The 18932-nt window shown below is 35.2% G+C and overlaps 1 protein-coding gene across 2 annotated transcripts in view; it reads right to left on the reverse strand.

Annotated features, from left to right (window-relative positions):
- Window positions 1-6969: 6969 nt before the first annotated feature.
- The window catches only part of LOC129948809 (roundabout homolog 2), a 396541-nt gene continuing 384578 nt past the window's right edge, over window positions 6970-18932 (reverse strand). The window contains exons 17-24 of one of the 2 annotated variants that reach the window (XM_056059862.1): window positions 14948-15069; window positions 14527-14679; window positions 14088-14391; window positions 13708-13928; window positions 13272-13458; window positions 10273-10399; window positions 9799-10134; window positions 6970-9709 (exon numbers count right to left, since the gene is read on the reverse strand). In XM_056059862.1, the coding sequence (XP_055915837.1) occupies window positions 9115-9709; window positions 9799-10134; window positions 10273-10399; window positions 13272-13458; window positions 13708-13928; window positions 14088-14391; window positions 14527-14679; window positions 14948-15069 (2045 nt within the window). In that variant the 3' untranslated portion in view covers window positions 6970-9114. Of the gene's footprint in view, window positions 9710-9798; window positions 10159-10272; window positions 10400-13271; window positions 13459-13707; window positions 13929-14087; window positions 14392-14526; window positions 14680-14947; window positions 15070-18932 lie in introns of both variants that reach the window. The other variant, XM_056059861.1, reaches the window with a different exon arrangement.

Consider the following 18932-nt stretch of genomic DNA (forward strand, 5'->3'; position numbering starts at 1 on the left):
GAGGTGAACGTATAACGACGAAATGTACAGACTTAAATCGACACTCACTAGGTTAAAAGAATAAAAGTTTAACGACTTAGATGGTTGGTTCATATAGAGCGAATTGACATCAACGCTCCAGCCCGGATAGTCTTCCAATCCAAATTCGTGCTTCGGCGCAGTAAAAGAACTTGGCGTGCGAAACTGAATTATTATTATTTGAGTAGTAAAAGCATCCACTTTTGTACATTCGAAACTACCATTGTCCGATCCTTTAGAGAAAAATCTAAACCCAGGAAAACATAAAAATAAAGGAATTTAAGTTTTGGTAAAAGGTGGAAGAGAATTTTCCATAAATGGCGCTACTCGTATCATGCGATCCAAACCACCTTCCATCGTTCTTTTGAGTTAACCTGAATTATTATTTTAATTTCCTATTATTTTCACAAATTTGATAAAATTTGATCGGTTTCATTAGAAAATATTTCCACTAGGAAAAAAAGTTATCACGGTTTACTTTCATTTATGAATGCGTGTTTCCTATTTTGTATCTCAATGAATGTGTGCACACTTCAATTCTTTTTCTACTTGACTGCACACTTTAAAATATATTATTTCTAATAGGAGTTTCACCATTTAAAAGTAAAGACTTTGATCATTAAACCTTAACACGAGCTAATAATAAAAACTCTTAATTATTTTTTTTCTTTTATGATAACCTTTTACCCCTTTTGAAGTTTTTACCAATCAAAACTAAATGTTTGCATTTCCAAGAAAATTACAATTTAACAAAAATAAAACAAAAAAAATGTTCAAAGGTTCTTCCGGTTTCTTTTCTATATTTGACTTTCAAAACACCACCAACAATAGCAACAACGAATAAAAAGAAACAAAATTAGAAGTGTTTCCAAAACGGTTATTGTACAACATTTTAACACAAGACAAAAAAAAAAGTAACTAAAGGGTTAGGTTTTATACAATACTCAAAAAATAAAAACCCCATTCCAAAAAGGGATGGTGTTCTTAAAAAAAAAAAAATATTAAACGGTCGTTTTGGTGGTGTGTTGGAAAAAAAGAAACAGTAATTACATTCATTCAAATTTAACGTTTCGCGCTCTTTTGCTGTGCCTTCAATTGTACATACACCCGGTAACCATCAAATTCACTATGTAATTAGTGGACGATTTTTTTGTATTTGTTGAAACCCTTCCACTTGGGATTCCGGATCCACCCTCCATTTAGCAACAGTTTCATGCATTTGTTCACCTCATTAGTCTACTAGAGGGTTTTTCAGTTTTTTTTTGTTATTTTTTACCAACTCAAATTTGACCTGTGCCTTCTGTGCCTCGAGGGTGTTGAATTACACTCTATGCTAGTCATAGCGTAACGCCGGCCGACGTGCCGCGTTGCATGCGTGTGTTTCGTTTTTTTTCCTTCTGTATTTATATTGTTTTCCAATTAACTGTCAAAGTGTTGTCGTTGTTGTTGGGTTGTTTCCGTTCCTAACCCCCATATCGCTTGAGTTCAAACAAAAAAAGAGACAAAAACCCCCTTAGGGTGAAAATCGTTTTTGAGTTGAAAAAAGATAAACAACAAAAAATGTATGCAAACTAATTTCAGATGGGTAAAGTGTGGGTGGTGGTGCGCTGATATTTACTTTTATCACTTTAACCTACCCCCTCAAAATATCCATCTACATCCCTTAATTGTTTAAAAAATCGTTAAAACGAAAATACTGGTGGGGGGGGTGATTGTGTGTTGTCATCAGAGAGTGCCATCGGGAAAATGTGTGTAATGTTTACCCCAGACATTTGGAACAACATGCCTGCCTCCACTTGCACTGATGGCCAGACATAAACACTCATGACAAGGGTCGAATTTCGTGATGTTTCATGCCTTAAATTATGAAAAAAGGGCGCCCAAATCGTCATTAAACGCATTTAATAAAGAAAATTAAAGTCATTTCAAAAAACGTCTAGAAACAAACCACATTTAACAAGAACTAAATGGAAACCAAACATTGTGATTCATTTTCTTTATTGTGACCTAACAGTCGAATTTGACATTGACAGATATTTCGTTCAATTTTGTTTTTGAATTTTGACATATAATCCACTGTTTCTTTCTTTGTACACAACCATCGATTAAAATAGATTGAAATTCATAAAAATCTAACAAATCCTTCCCTATCAACAAAGAGAATAAAAAAGAATTAAATGCAATGTAATCATTGTGACTCATTTTTATCACTGTGACCTAACACTTACATTTGACATTGACAGATCTTTCCTTTAATATATTTGAAGTTGACTAAATAAGTCACTATGTTTTCCTTTGTACACAATCATCAATTAAAATGGATTGAAATTCATAAAAATTCAACAAATCATTTCCTAGAAACAAAACGAATAAAAAAGAGAATTAAATGCGATGTAATCATTGTGACTCTTTTTTTTTGTTATTGTGAACTAATACTGACATTTGACATTGACAGATATTTCATTGGATATATATGAAGTTTTCCTGCTAAACGCAATTAACAATTTGAAATATCCTTACAGCATTGTAAGTTCATTGTTATGCTCCTCAACACAAATGTCAAATCAAATCAGATTTTTAAAAAGGAAGACACCCTCAAGCCAGCACTGGAGCTTTGGTGATTCGATAGCCAACCATTACAAAAAAAAAAGAAAAGTAAAATAGTATAGTCACTTAACTGCGTGATGAGGGTGTAATTTGTTCACTCTTTTTTTTTGCAAGCTCCCGACTTCCGACAAGCTTAATTTTTATATTTTTCTGTTCAATTCTGTTCTCTTCTCGTAGTGAAGGCACATACGAGTATATGTCACTGGCTGCTGCTGCTCCTGCTGCTGCTCCTGCTGGTGATTATCCTTGCATTGTTTGAATTTAACGACAGAACGTGTCCCTGTTGTAATTTGCCATCTTTTTCTTTGTGATTCCGATTGAATGGTTCTTTTTTGTGTTTCTGCTTGAAAGCAGATTATATTTCTCTTTTTATTTTTACGTTTTATAATTTACTTCCGTCATATCAGAACCTTAGCTTTCAGGAGGAACAGGATTACTACAATTTTCTAGTTAAAACCAAAATAGCACGTAGTACGTGTCGAGATCTTGAGTCCTTCGACTCTCAATATATAGAAAATGGACTTGTCTAGCAAAATCTCTGATTTTTTTTATTCTTCTTAATTTTACAGAAAATATCATTAAAATGTCCTCTCGACGACACAAAGTACGATGAAAAACAGGAAAACATTAAATGAGTTTGTGTTTGGTTGTTCCATAGATAGACCTATAGTTTAAAAGGACCTTCGGCCAAAGGACTCTCTCATGTATTTTGTGTGTGAAAAATTGAGGGAATGCATCTGAAGAAAAACTATGTGGATCTCGTGAACAGAAAACGATTTTTTGAATAGTCTACATTGTCTAATGGTTTTGGCGTTGTTTTTTTTTTTTGTATGAAAATTATAGGAAGAACTTTATAAAGTCCAGACAGTTTCTCATTTAAATGTCATTATGTTTCCGCACCTGAATTTGAACTTTATATGAACTTATGTATAATCATGGTTAAAAGGCACAAAAGGGTCTGTTGCATATAGAATATTTAGGTTTATACTTTTTAACAAAGAATCAATTAAAAACTCATTAAGCTTTGTAGCTATTAGTGAAAGTATTGGTTTTGTATTGTTTTTCCATTTCATGAAAATAGTCTGCAGTTTTATTTTGGGTGAAAAATAAATCCCTAGACTTTTATTAGACGACTGTTTGTCCTTGAATTTTTTCAAGATTTACTTTTATGAGAAGGGAGGGGGGGGTGAGGTTGACTAAATTAGTTCACTATTAAGTATTATTTTTTTTAAATTAAGAAAATATTATTCACAGAAAAATTTAGATTAAATGTCAAAGCTTTTCTAAATAAATACCGAATTCAAGTCGATAAATACTTAATTCGATGGACTTTTACTATTTTTAAACGTGATTATAGAAAACATTAAATGTCAGTTTTCTTTCTTGACGAAAATATTGAGACAGAGCAACTTCAATAACTGTCAAAAATATTCATACACACACGTAGAAAAGTATATTTTATATCCATGTTTGAAGCTAAACCTATATTCAACAGCTTTTTAAACCTTATATATGGTCATTTATTTCTTGGTTTTAAGTTGGTAACGCTGGCATTTGATACCTGCCAAACTCAGCTGTCATTTTGAGCAATCGAACAACGTTCTTCATTTAAACAAAACCACTTTCTGGTCATTATGCGATTATTACGGTAATGAAATCGACAGATCACACAATAAATCGATAAAGTTGTGAAGAAATATGCAAAACGTGAAAGCGTTGCTGGTGTCTCAAGTCCGGCGCGTCATTTCCAATAACTGAGCAATTCCTACGCTTTCTTTTAAGCCTTTGATTGAAGATCATAACTGTTGTTCCAGAAAAACTGGGCAAACAAGGCTTTATTGCGTGCGAGTTTACTGGTCGCGTTATTTATCTTTTTGACGACTTCAATTGGAATAAAGGTTATGTGACTTGCCAATATTAAATTTTTTGTACACAAAAGATCGAATAATCTAGACGAACTGTAGACTCATTTAAATCCAACATTACACATTTTCGGCGAAAAATGGTTATTTGAGAATTGAGAAAATTGCGTAAATTTGATTTCTGTTGTTTTTCAAATTGTAATTAAAAGGATTATTAATACCCCTAACATGTTTGAAGTTTAAACACAGTTCGAGCTTTAGGAAAATAGGGAAGGATGAAAGAGGAGATACCGATGGACATTGGTTTAAAAGTTTTGAATGTTAAGATGATAGGGAAAAACAGCTTTGGGTGAAGCATTCGACATTCTCGATGTGCGGTTAAAAAAAGAATCTCTTTACTCTTTACAGTACGTCCAAAACTGAGCTCAAGGGAAAACTGATGAGCATTCCTAGAAGTACGAGTATTACGGCTGAATTTTTTGAGGGGGGGAATGCAATTGGCTAATTTGATAGAACACTGTTAACATAAATATCAGTAGAACAACGAAAGGCATGAAACATTGCGGCGGTGTTCAAGTGACGTAATTGTTTCCTATCATTTTCAAAGCTCTTTTTTTGGATCCTGTCCAAAATACTTAAACTTGTTTTAGGGGCCCCTGCCCAAATATGGGAGTTAAATTCGAGTTTTGCGGCATCGGGGGTGGGTTACGCTTTAACGACAGGAGACAGCATTGAGTTTTCGAAGCATTAAATTCTACACGGTTTTGTTTCTCCATTGTACAATGCTGTCGAGATCAGAATTTAATGAGCTTATCATACGCTGCCGTTGAAGTTCCACATCCGAAGGACAAGGATGAGAATCTAAAAACGAATATGAAAAGCTGAGGGTATTGTCATCAGCGAAACAATTTAGTGGGTTAGAAGTTTCAGACAAAAGATCATTTATGAAAATAAGAAAAAGCATCGGAGACAAAACGGAGCCCTGGGGCACACCAGCGTTTATTTTGTGGATATCAGATTTGAACCCGTCCAATAATACTTGAATTGCAAGTTCCGAAACGTTATTTCTATCCCAACGAAGGAGAGAGTCATCAATACCAAAAGCACGCATTTTCGATAAGAGAGTTTGGTGCCAAACTCTATCAAATGCCTTTGAAATATTAAGTGCAATAATCTAACTTTCTCCTAAGCGATATAAAGATTTGTTCCACTTTTGAGATAAACCATGAGATCACCAGTGGACCTATTGCTACGAAAACCATACTGCCGGTTATTAAGAAGCTTCTGTTCTTCGAGATATTTCTTAAGCTGATAATTAATCAGCGTTTCCATGACGTTGAAAAGAAGGGCCGTGAGTGCTATTGGACGATAGTTAGGGGGGAGGAGGATTCGCCTTTTTTAGGGACATGCTGTACAAATGCTGTTTTCCATCCGCTCGGAAAGAGGCCTGTAAAGTAGGAAAGAAGGAAAAGCTTACGCTGTGGTTGAAGAACACCTCTTCAGAAAAATAGGGGGAATACTATCCGGACCAGCGGATTTGTGTATGTCAAGGTCTTTCAGTACTCTTGCAACTGTACGAGTGCTAAAGAAGATTTGTCCCATAAAATCGTTTACGCTCTCAAAAGCAGGAGGACTCATGACACTCTCAATTATCGTCGAATTAACAGCAAATTATGCTGCAAGCGAATTGGCATTATCAATCGAGCTTACATAAGGAGTGTCATTGTGGACGAGCGTTGGAACCGAGGATGATGTAGTGTTTCGTACGTTTTTTTGCAAATGGCCAGAAATGTTTACTACCTTTAGAACATTGTGGTATTTTTGCCTTAATTTCTGGTATTGCAAAAATTTTGTTCGTCGAATTTGAGCGTTTGAAACAAGTGCTTCTAGCTTGTTTGAACTTATTCCGGTTCTCTTAAGTGGGATTGGGTTAACCTCTTTACAGCTCGAATCAAATCATGAGTTCTCTCTTAGGGTTTGATAAATTTTACTCTATTCGGGTAAGTAAAACATTTTATAATCGGACAAAAATTAAAAAAAAAGGATTCACTGCTAAGCGAACCAAAAACGAAAGACCCTATATAAACTTATTCAAACATTAGTTACTTTTAGAATAAGGCGTGTTGAAAAATATAATACACTTGATAATTCGAAAATAACTCTGACCGTGTTCTCTAAATATCTCAAGGCAAGTTATTATTTGCTTCATTATTGTCAACGAATGTTCCGCTTTAGTCTTGAGAGTTAATGAGATTTTCAATTGTCGAAAGTTGACGGAAACAGATGTCATAATCTATAACTCAAGTTGAAGAAACTTTTTAAACCCTTAAAATTTGAATTGAAATATAATTCTCTTCTTCTCGCTAAAAATTTAATCTTCCGATAGTTTTACTCGAGCGCTCTTCACTTCTGGAAGGTTGAGTCTAGGGTCAATTATTTTCCGGTTTCGAAAAATATAGCGTCCTTTGATTGTTAAGCGATCCACTGTCGGGTTCCGTTCGTTTAACATGCTAATTCAACAAATGTCATGATAACTAAAATGACAGTTGAGTTTGGCATGTGTCAAATGACAGTGCAGTCAATTTGTAACCACGAAATTGCCAGGTTTATTTTTCTAAAATCTCAGAGATTTCTGTATTCTCAAAATCCAGAATTTTTCGTTTTTTCTGTCAAAACTCTGAGAATAGAATTTTTACACTCCGATCTCTCAAGAATTCCCTTTCCCACAATTCTAAAAAGGAAGAAAAGAAATGCAAAACTAATCTGATTTTATTCTCATTTCACTCTTCCGCTTTGTCAATCTGACTGAAGAAAGTGTCAGAAACGTTAGAAATTAAACTGGCCAAATGAATGACCCTTAACTCTATACTTTAAAACGTGTTTAAAGCTTAAATCGAAATTTTTGTCTTGTATCTCTTATGGTTCCGAGATATTTGGCTCCAAATTCGCGATCATTCTAAAGAGGTTCTTCAAAAATTTAAGGACGTTAAACGAGTGTCTGGTTTAAGCTCACATAATTTTTCCCAATGGTTCATACACTCTTTTTTTGTAAACTGTCATTGAAATCGAATTTGAAAAGACTGAATATATCCATTTACTTTGTTAAAGCTTTTACATTATTGATGCAACCTTTCCTTCACTATTTTCCACATAAGTCGAACGAATTATTCTTGCTAACGTTATACATTCAGCTTTATAATTCAGAGATAGACAGTGCATTTAGAAGCTTTCAAACAACAATTTTATAAAATACCAAAGAAGCTACAACTCCAACCAAAATACTCCCATAAATATTAAATCTACAGCAACATAGCATTTTGGTTGCCAGCTGCTTTTCCATAAAGTATAGAAAGGCATAGGCACCTACCCTCAAAAAATGTCCCTACTCATAAATTTATTCTAACAACCCATGACAGCCTAAAGACATGTCCAAAAGTTTGTTGTATTACCTATTTCTTATATAAGAAAGGACTTGTACCTACTTATATTATAATACTTGTAATACCTTTACTTAAAAAAAATAAAACCATTTTGCTTCCACTTAATAATTTACAAGGACCTAATTTATGATTACATTAAATGTTTTTTTTTTTGTTGTTGTTGTTGTACCAATATCCTTTCCATTCTTCTAAAAATTGCTCTTATCGCATGAAAGGTATAAAAATTCTTTTAGAAAGGTACCTCTGCCTTTAATAAAATAAAAATAAAAACCCTTCCTTCACCTGTTGTTGGTTGTGGTCTGGTGTGTTAGTTTTGACAACCAAAACAATCAACTCGTTTATCCTCTTTTTGAAAACACTATATTTTGTATGAAAACAAAAGCCCACTCCTGTCGGCGGTCGGTTCTATTCATAAAATATAAACGACTAACAAAAAACTCGCTTATCCTCAAATATTATCAAGTTAAAAAATTGTTTACAAAGCTACTAAAACTTTCAAGATAATATTTGCTATGAAATTGGGAAAGGCTATAAAGGTAAGGTTTCGAGTTGCCATCATCAACAAAATGTGAATTTGTCACGCGAATTTTTGGAATTTGTTGTCGGGCGGCAGCGTGCCACAAATGGCATCGTCCTCGTTCGTCCTCGTCATCCATGTTTATCGTCCTCAGTCGACCATGGTGATGGTATGAAAAAATAACGAACAACTCATTTTGAATTCACTTAATAGTGGAAAACAATGGAGCACCATAACGCTACCGCTACCGCTAAAGGATAAAAGGGTTTTGCGCCAAATAAATTATTTAAATCCAAAAGTCAGTTAGGTTGAAGGGGAGTGGAAGGGGATGACTTAAGTTTTATTATTTCATATTCGCCAAAGTATATTTCCATAAGAATCCAGGACAATCATCACCAGTGATTGTGTGTGCCCAAAAGCAGCCCATTGTACAGTTGAATAGCGGTTATTTATCATTTTAAAAGCGGAAATGAAGAAATTATTACTCTCTGATTGTGTTTTGTGTTATATTTAGTTTTCTCTTTCTCTTTTTGTTATCGTTATCGTTATCGTTTCCTTTTCTTATGTCTACATTATATAGAAATGCTTACCCTATACACGATTAAGTCTCATTTTGGGGGGAGTTTGGGGGACGAGGAGGCAGTTTCATGCTTATTGTTGAAGGACCACTCTACTTTGCCATAGCTAGTTGCTGCTGTTGCTGTTGTTGGGATGTTGGCGGCGGAGGTCCGGGTTCACCAGCCTCGGCATATAGACAGGAACCCTCACTGCACGAACAGGTGTCGCCCTCTCTGGAACTACTGCAGCAATCACTGCAGTTTCGATGCTCTACATCCGTTGTATCGTATGAACATTGTTTTAACATTCGATCACGTTCTGATTCCTCATTTTCGGGGAATGCAGCTTGACAACGGTTCATCATGTAGACTTTGCCGGGATTGTTTTCCTGGCTGCTGTCGGAGCGCATTGTGTCATTTTGATGATCTCGATGATTCGACGACGAGTGATGACTGTGATGGCTGGTGTGGCTGTGAGTCATGGGTTGATGTTGGGAGTGGTGCGATGAGTGCATCAAATGGTGACCATTGTGATGGGAGTGTCGGTCGTTCCGGGTTGAATGATCAGAACACTCTGAGGAACATGTATAGATGGGAGGCTGGTGGGGATTTGAATTGTTGTTGTGCAGAGGTTGATACCATTCGGTTGAGGATGGTGGCGGAAGTGGCTGTCCTGGAGAGGATAGGGCATCACAGCTGTTGCAGGATCTAAAAAAAAGCAACAACAAAAAAAGATGGTTCCAATTAATACCGAATGCAATTTCGAATCAGAGAAAAAGAAAGCGAGCTCCTCCTACCTTCCATTCGAACACCTTGAATTTTGTGTCCCCGTTGGTTGATAGTCTGAGACAGCATGTCGCGGTGGTGGATAATGGATATGTATATTTCTAGTGGGCATGGCAGCGGGCCCTTGCCCTGATGGTGGATAGTATGGCGGCAAAGGTGGGGGATGTTGTCCCGTGGGTGTAATCTGATAACGGCTCTGGCCACCTGGATGACCAACAACTCCAACACAGGGCAGAGGATTGTTGTAGTAGTTCTCTTGGCGATTAACTCCTGCACTACTAGCACCAGGTCCACAATGTTGATTTTGTGGCGCTACGCCCCATGTAGAGAATCCTCCCGAGGAACTACTGTGAATTGATGAATTTAGAGCACTGATGTTTTTTTTTCGTGTGAACAAGACAAACATAAAAAATAAAAGAAAAACCAAAATAAATAAAAAGCAAACCCAAAAAGAAAAGACTTAGTCAGAGGGCGAGATGTCTTACCTTTGATGTGTGGACATTCCAGATCCACCGGATTTTGAACTCTTCCTACTCGATTGTGGACTACCAGGTTGATAGCAAATGTTTTGTGGTACTGGTGGTGGATGATCCGGTGGTGGGAGGGTAAATTCTAAAAAAAAAGAAATACAAAAATTGTATAAAGTATAAACTCTGCTCTTAGGTTTAGTTGATGAAGAAATCTACTTTGTGGCTTAAAAGAAAAATAAAACAAACTGAAAACCCGAATGAACAACAACAAAAAGGAACAACTGATAGAGACTAACTAACTAACCAAACCAAAACCAATCCAACCATTGGCTTATCCCATTTCCCATTGCGTTAAGGGTTTAATGCTAAATGAAGTCGAAAGAGGAACTTAAGTACTCAAAGTAAATCCCTTAAATGGAAACAGAAAAAGAAACAAATCTAATTTGAAAAACAGTCTAATTCCCTATTGATTTTTTTCTTTGTATTTTGAATCTTCCACTTGAGGTTTTGAGGTTTAAAGAATACAGACAGTGATTTGTGATATAAATTGTGTTTTAAAGATATAAAAATGCTTTAAGGCTTTTTTAAGTTGTATTTTACATATTATGTTGTTTGAACTGTTCAAGTCTATGGCAGGGGCAAAAGGCTTGGGCACTCGAAGTGTAACCTATTCAAAAGTCCATAAATTTGATTTGGAAAATGAATTTCAAAATCAATTCAGAATTTCTGTATCAATTCACTTTGGCTAGGTTAAAAAACGAATCGCCCACTCATGGACAATAATTCTTTACAGCGTCTCAAGGCTTTTAACTCAAACCCTGCTTATCAAAATGGCCCAGAAAGAATAATCCATTTTATTCGGGTCTAATGCATCTGAGAGCTAGTGTGTGATTGAAATGATGTTTAGAACGTTGTTTTTCAACCATTCTTGGTTCACTCGCACTTTTTAAAACTGCGCAGAGGCTGGTTGAAACTTTCATAACCGAAAAGCTTGTCTTCCTTAAAGCAGCCCCAAGAATACTTTCCCAATAATATGTAAAATTTATTTCTACGCCAGGATCAAAGAAGGAGAGCTCCCATCCGCGGTTATATTGGCCTTAAACTTTATTTGTGGCAAGCTCAGATTTCTGGTGGCTTAGCGATGACTCAAATTTGTCAAAACAAACTCTATCGTTTAAGGAGTTTAAAAAATGCTCAATTCTCATCAGAAAACACGATATTCGGAAATTGACAACTAACTTGTTGCCTCTTCGGTGTACGATCATATGCAAAATGCTTCTAAACTCTTTTAAGCATTACTTAGAACTGTCACTTAGCAAACAGCATTAAGCTGCTTTTACAGATGCTAAACGCTCTGAGATTGGTTACACTTCCAGAGCCAGATTCTGATTTGTGTCTCTAGAATGGCAACAATACAACGATATTTGTAAATTGACTGTCTTTAGTCAAATGAAGCAACTTCTTCAGTCTTACTTGTTGCCTCTTCGGTGTAAGATCATACGCTTCTGTACTCTTTTAAACAATAATTAGAACTGTCACTTAGCAAATTTCTTAACAGCGGATGGTACTTTTACAGATGCTAAAAGCTCTGAGATTGGTTACACTTCGAAAGCTATTTAAACAAAAGCAAACAATCTTTTAAGGGGCCTTAATTCTAGAAGCTCCTAAAAGCTCAAACCAAATATGTTTAAAGGGTTTTCAATTAATAGATTTCATTTTGTCATATTTTGACAGTTGATGAGTAAAATAAAATTTTGCAACTACGATTCGGAAACTTGAAGAACTTTTGGGATTTCGTGAAGAACCTTCTCCGTCTGCTATTTTGAAATTGGGGGACACAATTGAGCTCTAAAGTAATCGTTTTTTTTAGACGTGAGGTTTTGAAGAGAAATAAAATGTATGTATATAAATAATTTAATTTTATGGTAAAGATTAAGCTTTTTACAAAGATAATTGTTTGTCATTACGTTTTAAAAATGATTTTTGGCTCACTTGGCTTTTGACCAAATTTTTGAGCAGTTAGGAATTTACGTCAGCAATAACGCGTCGGATATTCTCTTCCAAGATGTCAATCGTCTTGGGCTTATCTGCATATGGAAGCATATCCCCACACAAAATAATCCAGAGGCCGCAACACAAGCCTACGACGCTAGAAAATGCGTTCTTTATGTAGCCGAATAGAAGCAATATTTTGATAATAAATGTACACGATTTACAAACGTTAGTCTACTCATTATGAATTGGCAAATCAATCTGTGCATAAATCTAATGACAGCTGTCAAAAGACAAAAAAGTATTGCCAGATTGGAAACCACGTGGCTCAAAAAAACACCAATTATTAATGCTTTTAATGTTCGGTAAACCAAAAAATCAAGAACAAGGCTCTATGAATGATTTGTAAGAAGCCTTCCATCCTCAAAGTGTGATTGGACCGTTCTTATTCGAAAATAAGCCGAATTAAATGCGAAATTAGAAGAATTTGATGAGCAAGACTTTGATTTCCAACAATTCATTGCTACGTTTCAATAAAAATTAAACTTCTCATTGGAAACCCCTGTAGATATTGATGTTTCCAAACAAATTGTGTTTAAAGCTAAAAGATGTGAAATTTGTTAAAGATGTCGATTTTCTTAGGCAATAGCTATCTGGACAACTGTCCGAGAAATTTCTGAAACATTTAAAAAATGTGATGGATTCGTCAAAAATAATTTTTCAGCATTTTTAAGCATTTCGGAATAAAGAGGCCAAATTCAAGTGACTCGCATTGTACAGGCATATACTTATAAATTTAATTGCTGAAAATTGAACTAATGTTTTTGGTTAACCTTTCTTCCCTGTGACAGAAAATCTCAGACTACAAAACATTGGCATCTCTCCAGAACAAACTAGCAAAATTGACCTGGCTCCAAAAACTTAAAACAACAATCTCCATACTCTGATACCTGTGATGGAGATTCCGTATCTTCAAAATCGACGATAAATACCTCCCCTGTGTATATTTTTTAAAAACCTACCTGGTGGATACTGATGATAGTTATGCTTGTTTTGTGCCGCATAACATTGTGGTGGAGCCGCATCCGAATGCGGACTATGTGTTCCCGAATCCTGGTCATTGCTCGATGATGACGTCTTTAAACATGTCTCCGTCGACGATGTCCCAATGATCATTGTTGTCGCATACGGTGTTGGATTCTCAGGACTCTGCATGGATAAAAAGACAAAGCAAATATGTATAAAGAAGAAGAATGAAAGAATAAGAACCAAACGAGAAAAGAAAAAAAAATCATAAACCGCAGGAATTATTTCCAGCAAAACGAACAAACATACAAGACCAAGAACGCAGAGAAAATCCCAGATCCCAAGTGCCAAGCATCAGTAGCAGCAGCAACATCAGCAGAAGCACCAATGGCACCAATGAAATCTCTCTCTAGATTCTTCCGCTCAACTTACCTTGCGACAATTGTAGAATGTACTCATGTTACGCGTATCCACTTCAGCATAGTCCGTTCCACCGTCCGACGTATAGTTCGACTGGCTGTTCGGATTCGATAGCAATTTGGTTTCACTCAAACCGGAATCCTTATCGGTGTCGGCACTGCGCCAACCCCTATCAATCCACAAGCTGTCCTTGCCATTGATATTCAGGGCAGTGATTTCGTTGGCACTAACAACTGCAGAAACAAACACACAGAAAAGAAATGAAATCAAAGGCGAACCAAGGAATATACCTATACCGCGTACTCGTTGGTATATAGCGGTATAGAGAGAAGCAAATTTCAAAGAGGAAACATAGAAAAAAGGGTATTTCCGGCATATCGGATTCTTCTTACCACTCAAGTGGCCCAATTCCTTTGTCAACTGATGACGGCGCTTGAAGAAGAGCATTGCAGCTGCCGCCGAGATGAGTATGGCTACCAGCATTGTGATCACAAGTGCCATGAACCAGGTCTCGTGGACGACATTCGTCGACTTCCGGTGGGTGGTGGCGGCTATATCGTCAAGTGGATCCATGCCATGGCCGTCTAAGCCACCACCAATGCCACCGCCACTGGGACCAGTGATGCCGTTCATTGAGCCGCTTGGATGTGCACGTGGTGGCGAGATTAGATGGGCCGGGTCCATCACCAAGGATTTCTGCAAATCAAACGAATTATATTTTGTGAAGCTTTTGTTTCAAGTTAAGTCCTTCATTCAAAAAAGGGTTGTGAGGGTCTGTCGGTCGGTCTGTTGGTAGGTGGGTGTAAAAATGAAAACGAGAACAACACTTACTGGCTGAGAATACGGTCCTTCTCCGGCTTTTGTGTATGCGACCACGCGGACGTTGTAAGTGGCACCAGTTGTGAGGCTGTTCAACATGACTGATGTAGTGGTGGCGTTCAGTGTCATATTGGCTAGCACTTTGGCTGTATTTCCTGCCGTTACCTAAAAAACATTAACGTTTACGTACAAAAATTTTACATATATATTGTGTACACAGAACGGGTTGGTTTGGGTTGGGTTATGTTGGAATGAAAAAAGTTTTGTTTTGCTGTTGATTTTTTACTTCACTCTCAGAAATATTTAATGAGTGGGTGGTTTTGTTGGGCGTGTAAACTGACCCTTAACACAATGAGGTACAGTGTGTTTTTTTTGTTGGTGGTAAAAAAAACACAACAAAATAAATATTCACACAAAAAAAACTTTGTAGTACCTGAATTTTGTAGCCGAGTAAAATGCCGTTGTGATGTTGCGGTGGTGGCGGTGACCAACGGACCCAGCCAGCTGTTAGGTTCAACATCCCGGTAAGGACGGAATCCGGTGGAGCGGATGGTACTGAAAACAAGAGAATTGTTCGGAAACACATCATTAAATTGTTGAAATTGTTGTTTTTGTTTCGAAATATGTATTTTTCGCTTAGTGAAAAATGTTTTAAAATTTTCCTGTACCTACATTTATACAAAAAAAAGGAAGGCGAGGGAAGGTTATGGCAAATGAATTTGATATCGATTGGAAATGTGGATTGTAATGAGTTTTTGTGGGTCTATCATAAACGTCATCTGTTGGCAAAATGATGGTGGTTCATTGTATTTAGTTCTTGTTTTTTTGGTGTATTTTGTTTTGCAGATGAGAGGAAGTGCGATAACCTCTAATGACTTATTTTCTATTGGATTTTGATGTTTGTGGTATTTTGTTTTTTAGGTTAAAAATAATAACGTAGAGTGAAAAAAGCTTTTATGGATTTCAGTTTTTTTGGGGGGAGTGTACCTCATTATAAATAAGTTTGTAGTCTCATACCAAGAATTTTGATTAACCCTCAGAGACCAGATTTGAAATTATATTAAAAACAGTAATTTTGTTCATACTTTAAAAAATATTGTAAATTTTTGTTTATAAAAACGTCATTTTTTCAATTGAAAGAAACAAATATTATGTATTTGGGACAAATAATTTAAATATTTTTTATGTTTAGTATTACATTGTGAATATTACGCACACAAAAATTCACAATGGAAATAAAGTTAATATTCAGAAAAAATCACTATAAATCGCTATAGCAATAGCAGCTTGGATGTGACTCATGCTGATGACTTCCCCTAGGTGTCTTTACAAAATCTGATTTTAATATTTTTTGTAATGAGCCTAATTATTGTTAAAAGAACTTCGAAAACTATGCTTTCGATTAATTAAAGTTTAGGCTGCTTTTTGTCGATATATCAAAACTCTAAAAAAATTTTAGTGTATTTTTTTTTTTTACTATTTTTAAGATTTTTCAGTGGAAAAAAATGATTTACTAATTTTCTTTCGTATTTTTTATTATGTTAAAAAACATTTATTTTATGACTCGAATATAATGATAACGTTTTTGAAATTTGGAAAAGTTAAAAAAAAATGTATTGACAGTTTTTTTACAAGAAATAAAAACTTTAACCTAATAGCTTTGTACATTTTGACATTTGACCAGATAAAACCAGGTTATTAGCAAAAAATTGAAAAATAACCACTTGAAAAACGAATTGAAATTGTTAAAATACAGTTGTGTTCATAAAAATAATAGTGCTCTCCAAATAAAACAAAAACGCCTTCAATATCAACGTCATTATATATTTCTTTATTAACTTCTAATAACAAACTTAAATATTTAATTCATAATAACAGAAAATAAGTAGTATCGATTTTTTACCGTTAGCTTTGTCACAGTAAAAACCGTTTTTTAAATATATGGCTGTTCATAAAAATAGCAGTGCATGACGAAGAACTAGATCTATTATATAAGAAGTAAGAAAAACTGTAATAAGTTATATGAAAGTATACAAATAATGTTAGCTTACAATTAGTTCTTTGTTGCATAACCATTGTTTTTTATGATGCTTCGCATCTACGTGGCAACGAGTCCACTAAAACCTGACACCTCTCGACTGGTATTGCGTTCCACGAATCACGCACTGATTCCCACAATTTGTTCGAATTCTTGGGTTTTGCTTTATGAACTGCGTTCTTAACATCCCCCCACAAAATTTGAGATGAGGTTAAGGTCAGGGGGATTGAGCGGGCCACTCCATAACAGATAACTTCTTCTGCGCAAACCATGGTTTTGCCTTGTTTGACGTATGCTTTGGGTCATAGTCTTGTTGGTATACCCAAACCAATGACATTTCCTCTTCAGCATAGGGTAACATAACCTCCTCGAGTATTTTCACATACTCGGTTGCATACCTTATACCCCCCATGGGATGAATAGATAGGGTCTTCTCACATATTCTCGACGACCCTTGGACCCAAAAAGGACACAGAACATTCCTCCATTTCTCCTTTGCCCAATCTTTATGCGCTTAAGCAAACTCCATACTCTTTGCCACATGCCTTTTCGTCAAGAATAAAAGACGTCTTCGTATTGTGACAACGCTAACAGACAGTTGAAGAAGGGCTATCTTTTGCTAACTGAGCAATTTTTCTGTCAGTTCTTTCAGTAGTCAACCTTTTTGGGCCTCGTGTTTTCGGTTTATTTTGCCATTTTAAGGGGTTACTGACCATATTTGCTGAGCAGCCTAGGATGTCTTGAATATTTTGGTATGTTTTTCCCTCCAAACGCAGTTTTCGAATTTCTTCGATGCAGTGTCTTGACCTTCTCATTGTTTATTTTTGAGCTAATATTTATTAATTTGTTATATGCTAGTATCTTACAAATACTTAAAACTTTAAAAAGTAAAATATTTATTTACCAAAAATAAAAAAAATTGAATTTTTAACACTTTTAAATTATAAAATCAAAACCACTGCTATTTTTATCAACACTATATCCAGAGAGTTTGAAATAATAAGCTAAAAGCCTCTAATATGAAAACGAAAGACCGTTGCAAGTAACATGGTAACATGGTAATTTTTTTTGTAAGAATTTTCGTACTTAAAATAATTGATAATCTATTTAGGTGTTACCAGCACTGCTCTTTTTATGAACACAACTGTACATTTTAAAAAATGTCACATTTGGAAATTAAGGCACCTCTTTTGTCGGTAACAGTGAAATTTATAAACAAATTTGATATATTGATGCCGTAATTTTAACGAAAACAAGCGACATTTATTTTGCATAAAGGCTTACAGTTTAATGCTTTTAAAATTCAGTAAAGACAAGAACCTAATCCGGTTGATCATATTTTCTGAGTGGGTCCTTGAAATGAAATAAAATGATTATCATGAAAACATCATCTTCGGTGATAAGTTTATAAGCTTAAGAGTCGCATTTAAATCTCGGAAAATTAAAGAACAATTGTTCAAAAACCTTTCCAAAGTGTCACAGTTTGGTGCGGTTTGTTTAAAAGTGGTGCCGCTGTGATTGGACCGTACTTATTCCAAAAAGAGTTTGGTGCAAATATTAAAATGGATGTATTGCCCTACCGAGCTATGGTCGGTTATTTTATGCTGCAGAAATTAGAAAATATTAATGAGGACAAGAACTACACAATTGTTTCGACAGGAAACAGCTTCATCAAATATCAGCTTTTAGTTTTTAAAGATTTCTTCTAACAATAAAATGTAAGATGATTTTGCAAAGTATCTTACTTCGTTTCTGTAAATTCTCATTATTTATCTGAAATTTTGAGAAATCTTGAAATTAAAGCTTAGTGGTTTTGAAAAATTCGTTTTGGGGTTAATTTTAAACGCTAATGTTGAATTTGAACTTCGATTTAAGCTCAAATTTTAATAATACCCGTTTTCAACAATGACTTTATATTTTTGAAATATATTTTAAAAACTTGATATTGCACTTTTATTTTGAGGATAGATTCGTTACAAGACAAAGAAAAAACGCTTAGAAAAGTGCATTTTAATTGCCAAGAACAAAACCTCGTCGATAAACTGTTTAAGTCGTTCATGAAGATTTCTAATATTTTCAAAATGCACCCAAAACCCCGCATTAAACTATTTAAGTGTAAGTTTGTGGCGTCGGTAATTTTTGTTTTATCAAATTTTGAATGTTTTATATTTATGTACATATCTATTTTGTCTCAAACAAAAAATATTTAAGGAATATCAAATTATTACCAAAACAACAAAATTTCGACTTATTGTACCTAGTCTATCCATAAGTTCTGTTACAATTTACAAGTCTGATACAATTATTTCAAATTAGTGAAAATAGCCGCATAAAGCTATAATGTAGGCTTTAATACCTTTTGGCCATTGGTTTCTAGTTG

Source organism: Eupeodes corollae, chromosome 3 (assembly GCF_945859685.1).
Source record: "Eupeodes corollae chromosome 3, idEupCoro1.1, whole genome shotgun sequence".
NCBI lineage: Eukaryota > Metazoa > Arthropoda > Insecta > Diptera > Syrphidae > Eupeodes > Eupeodes corollae.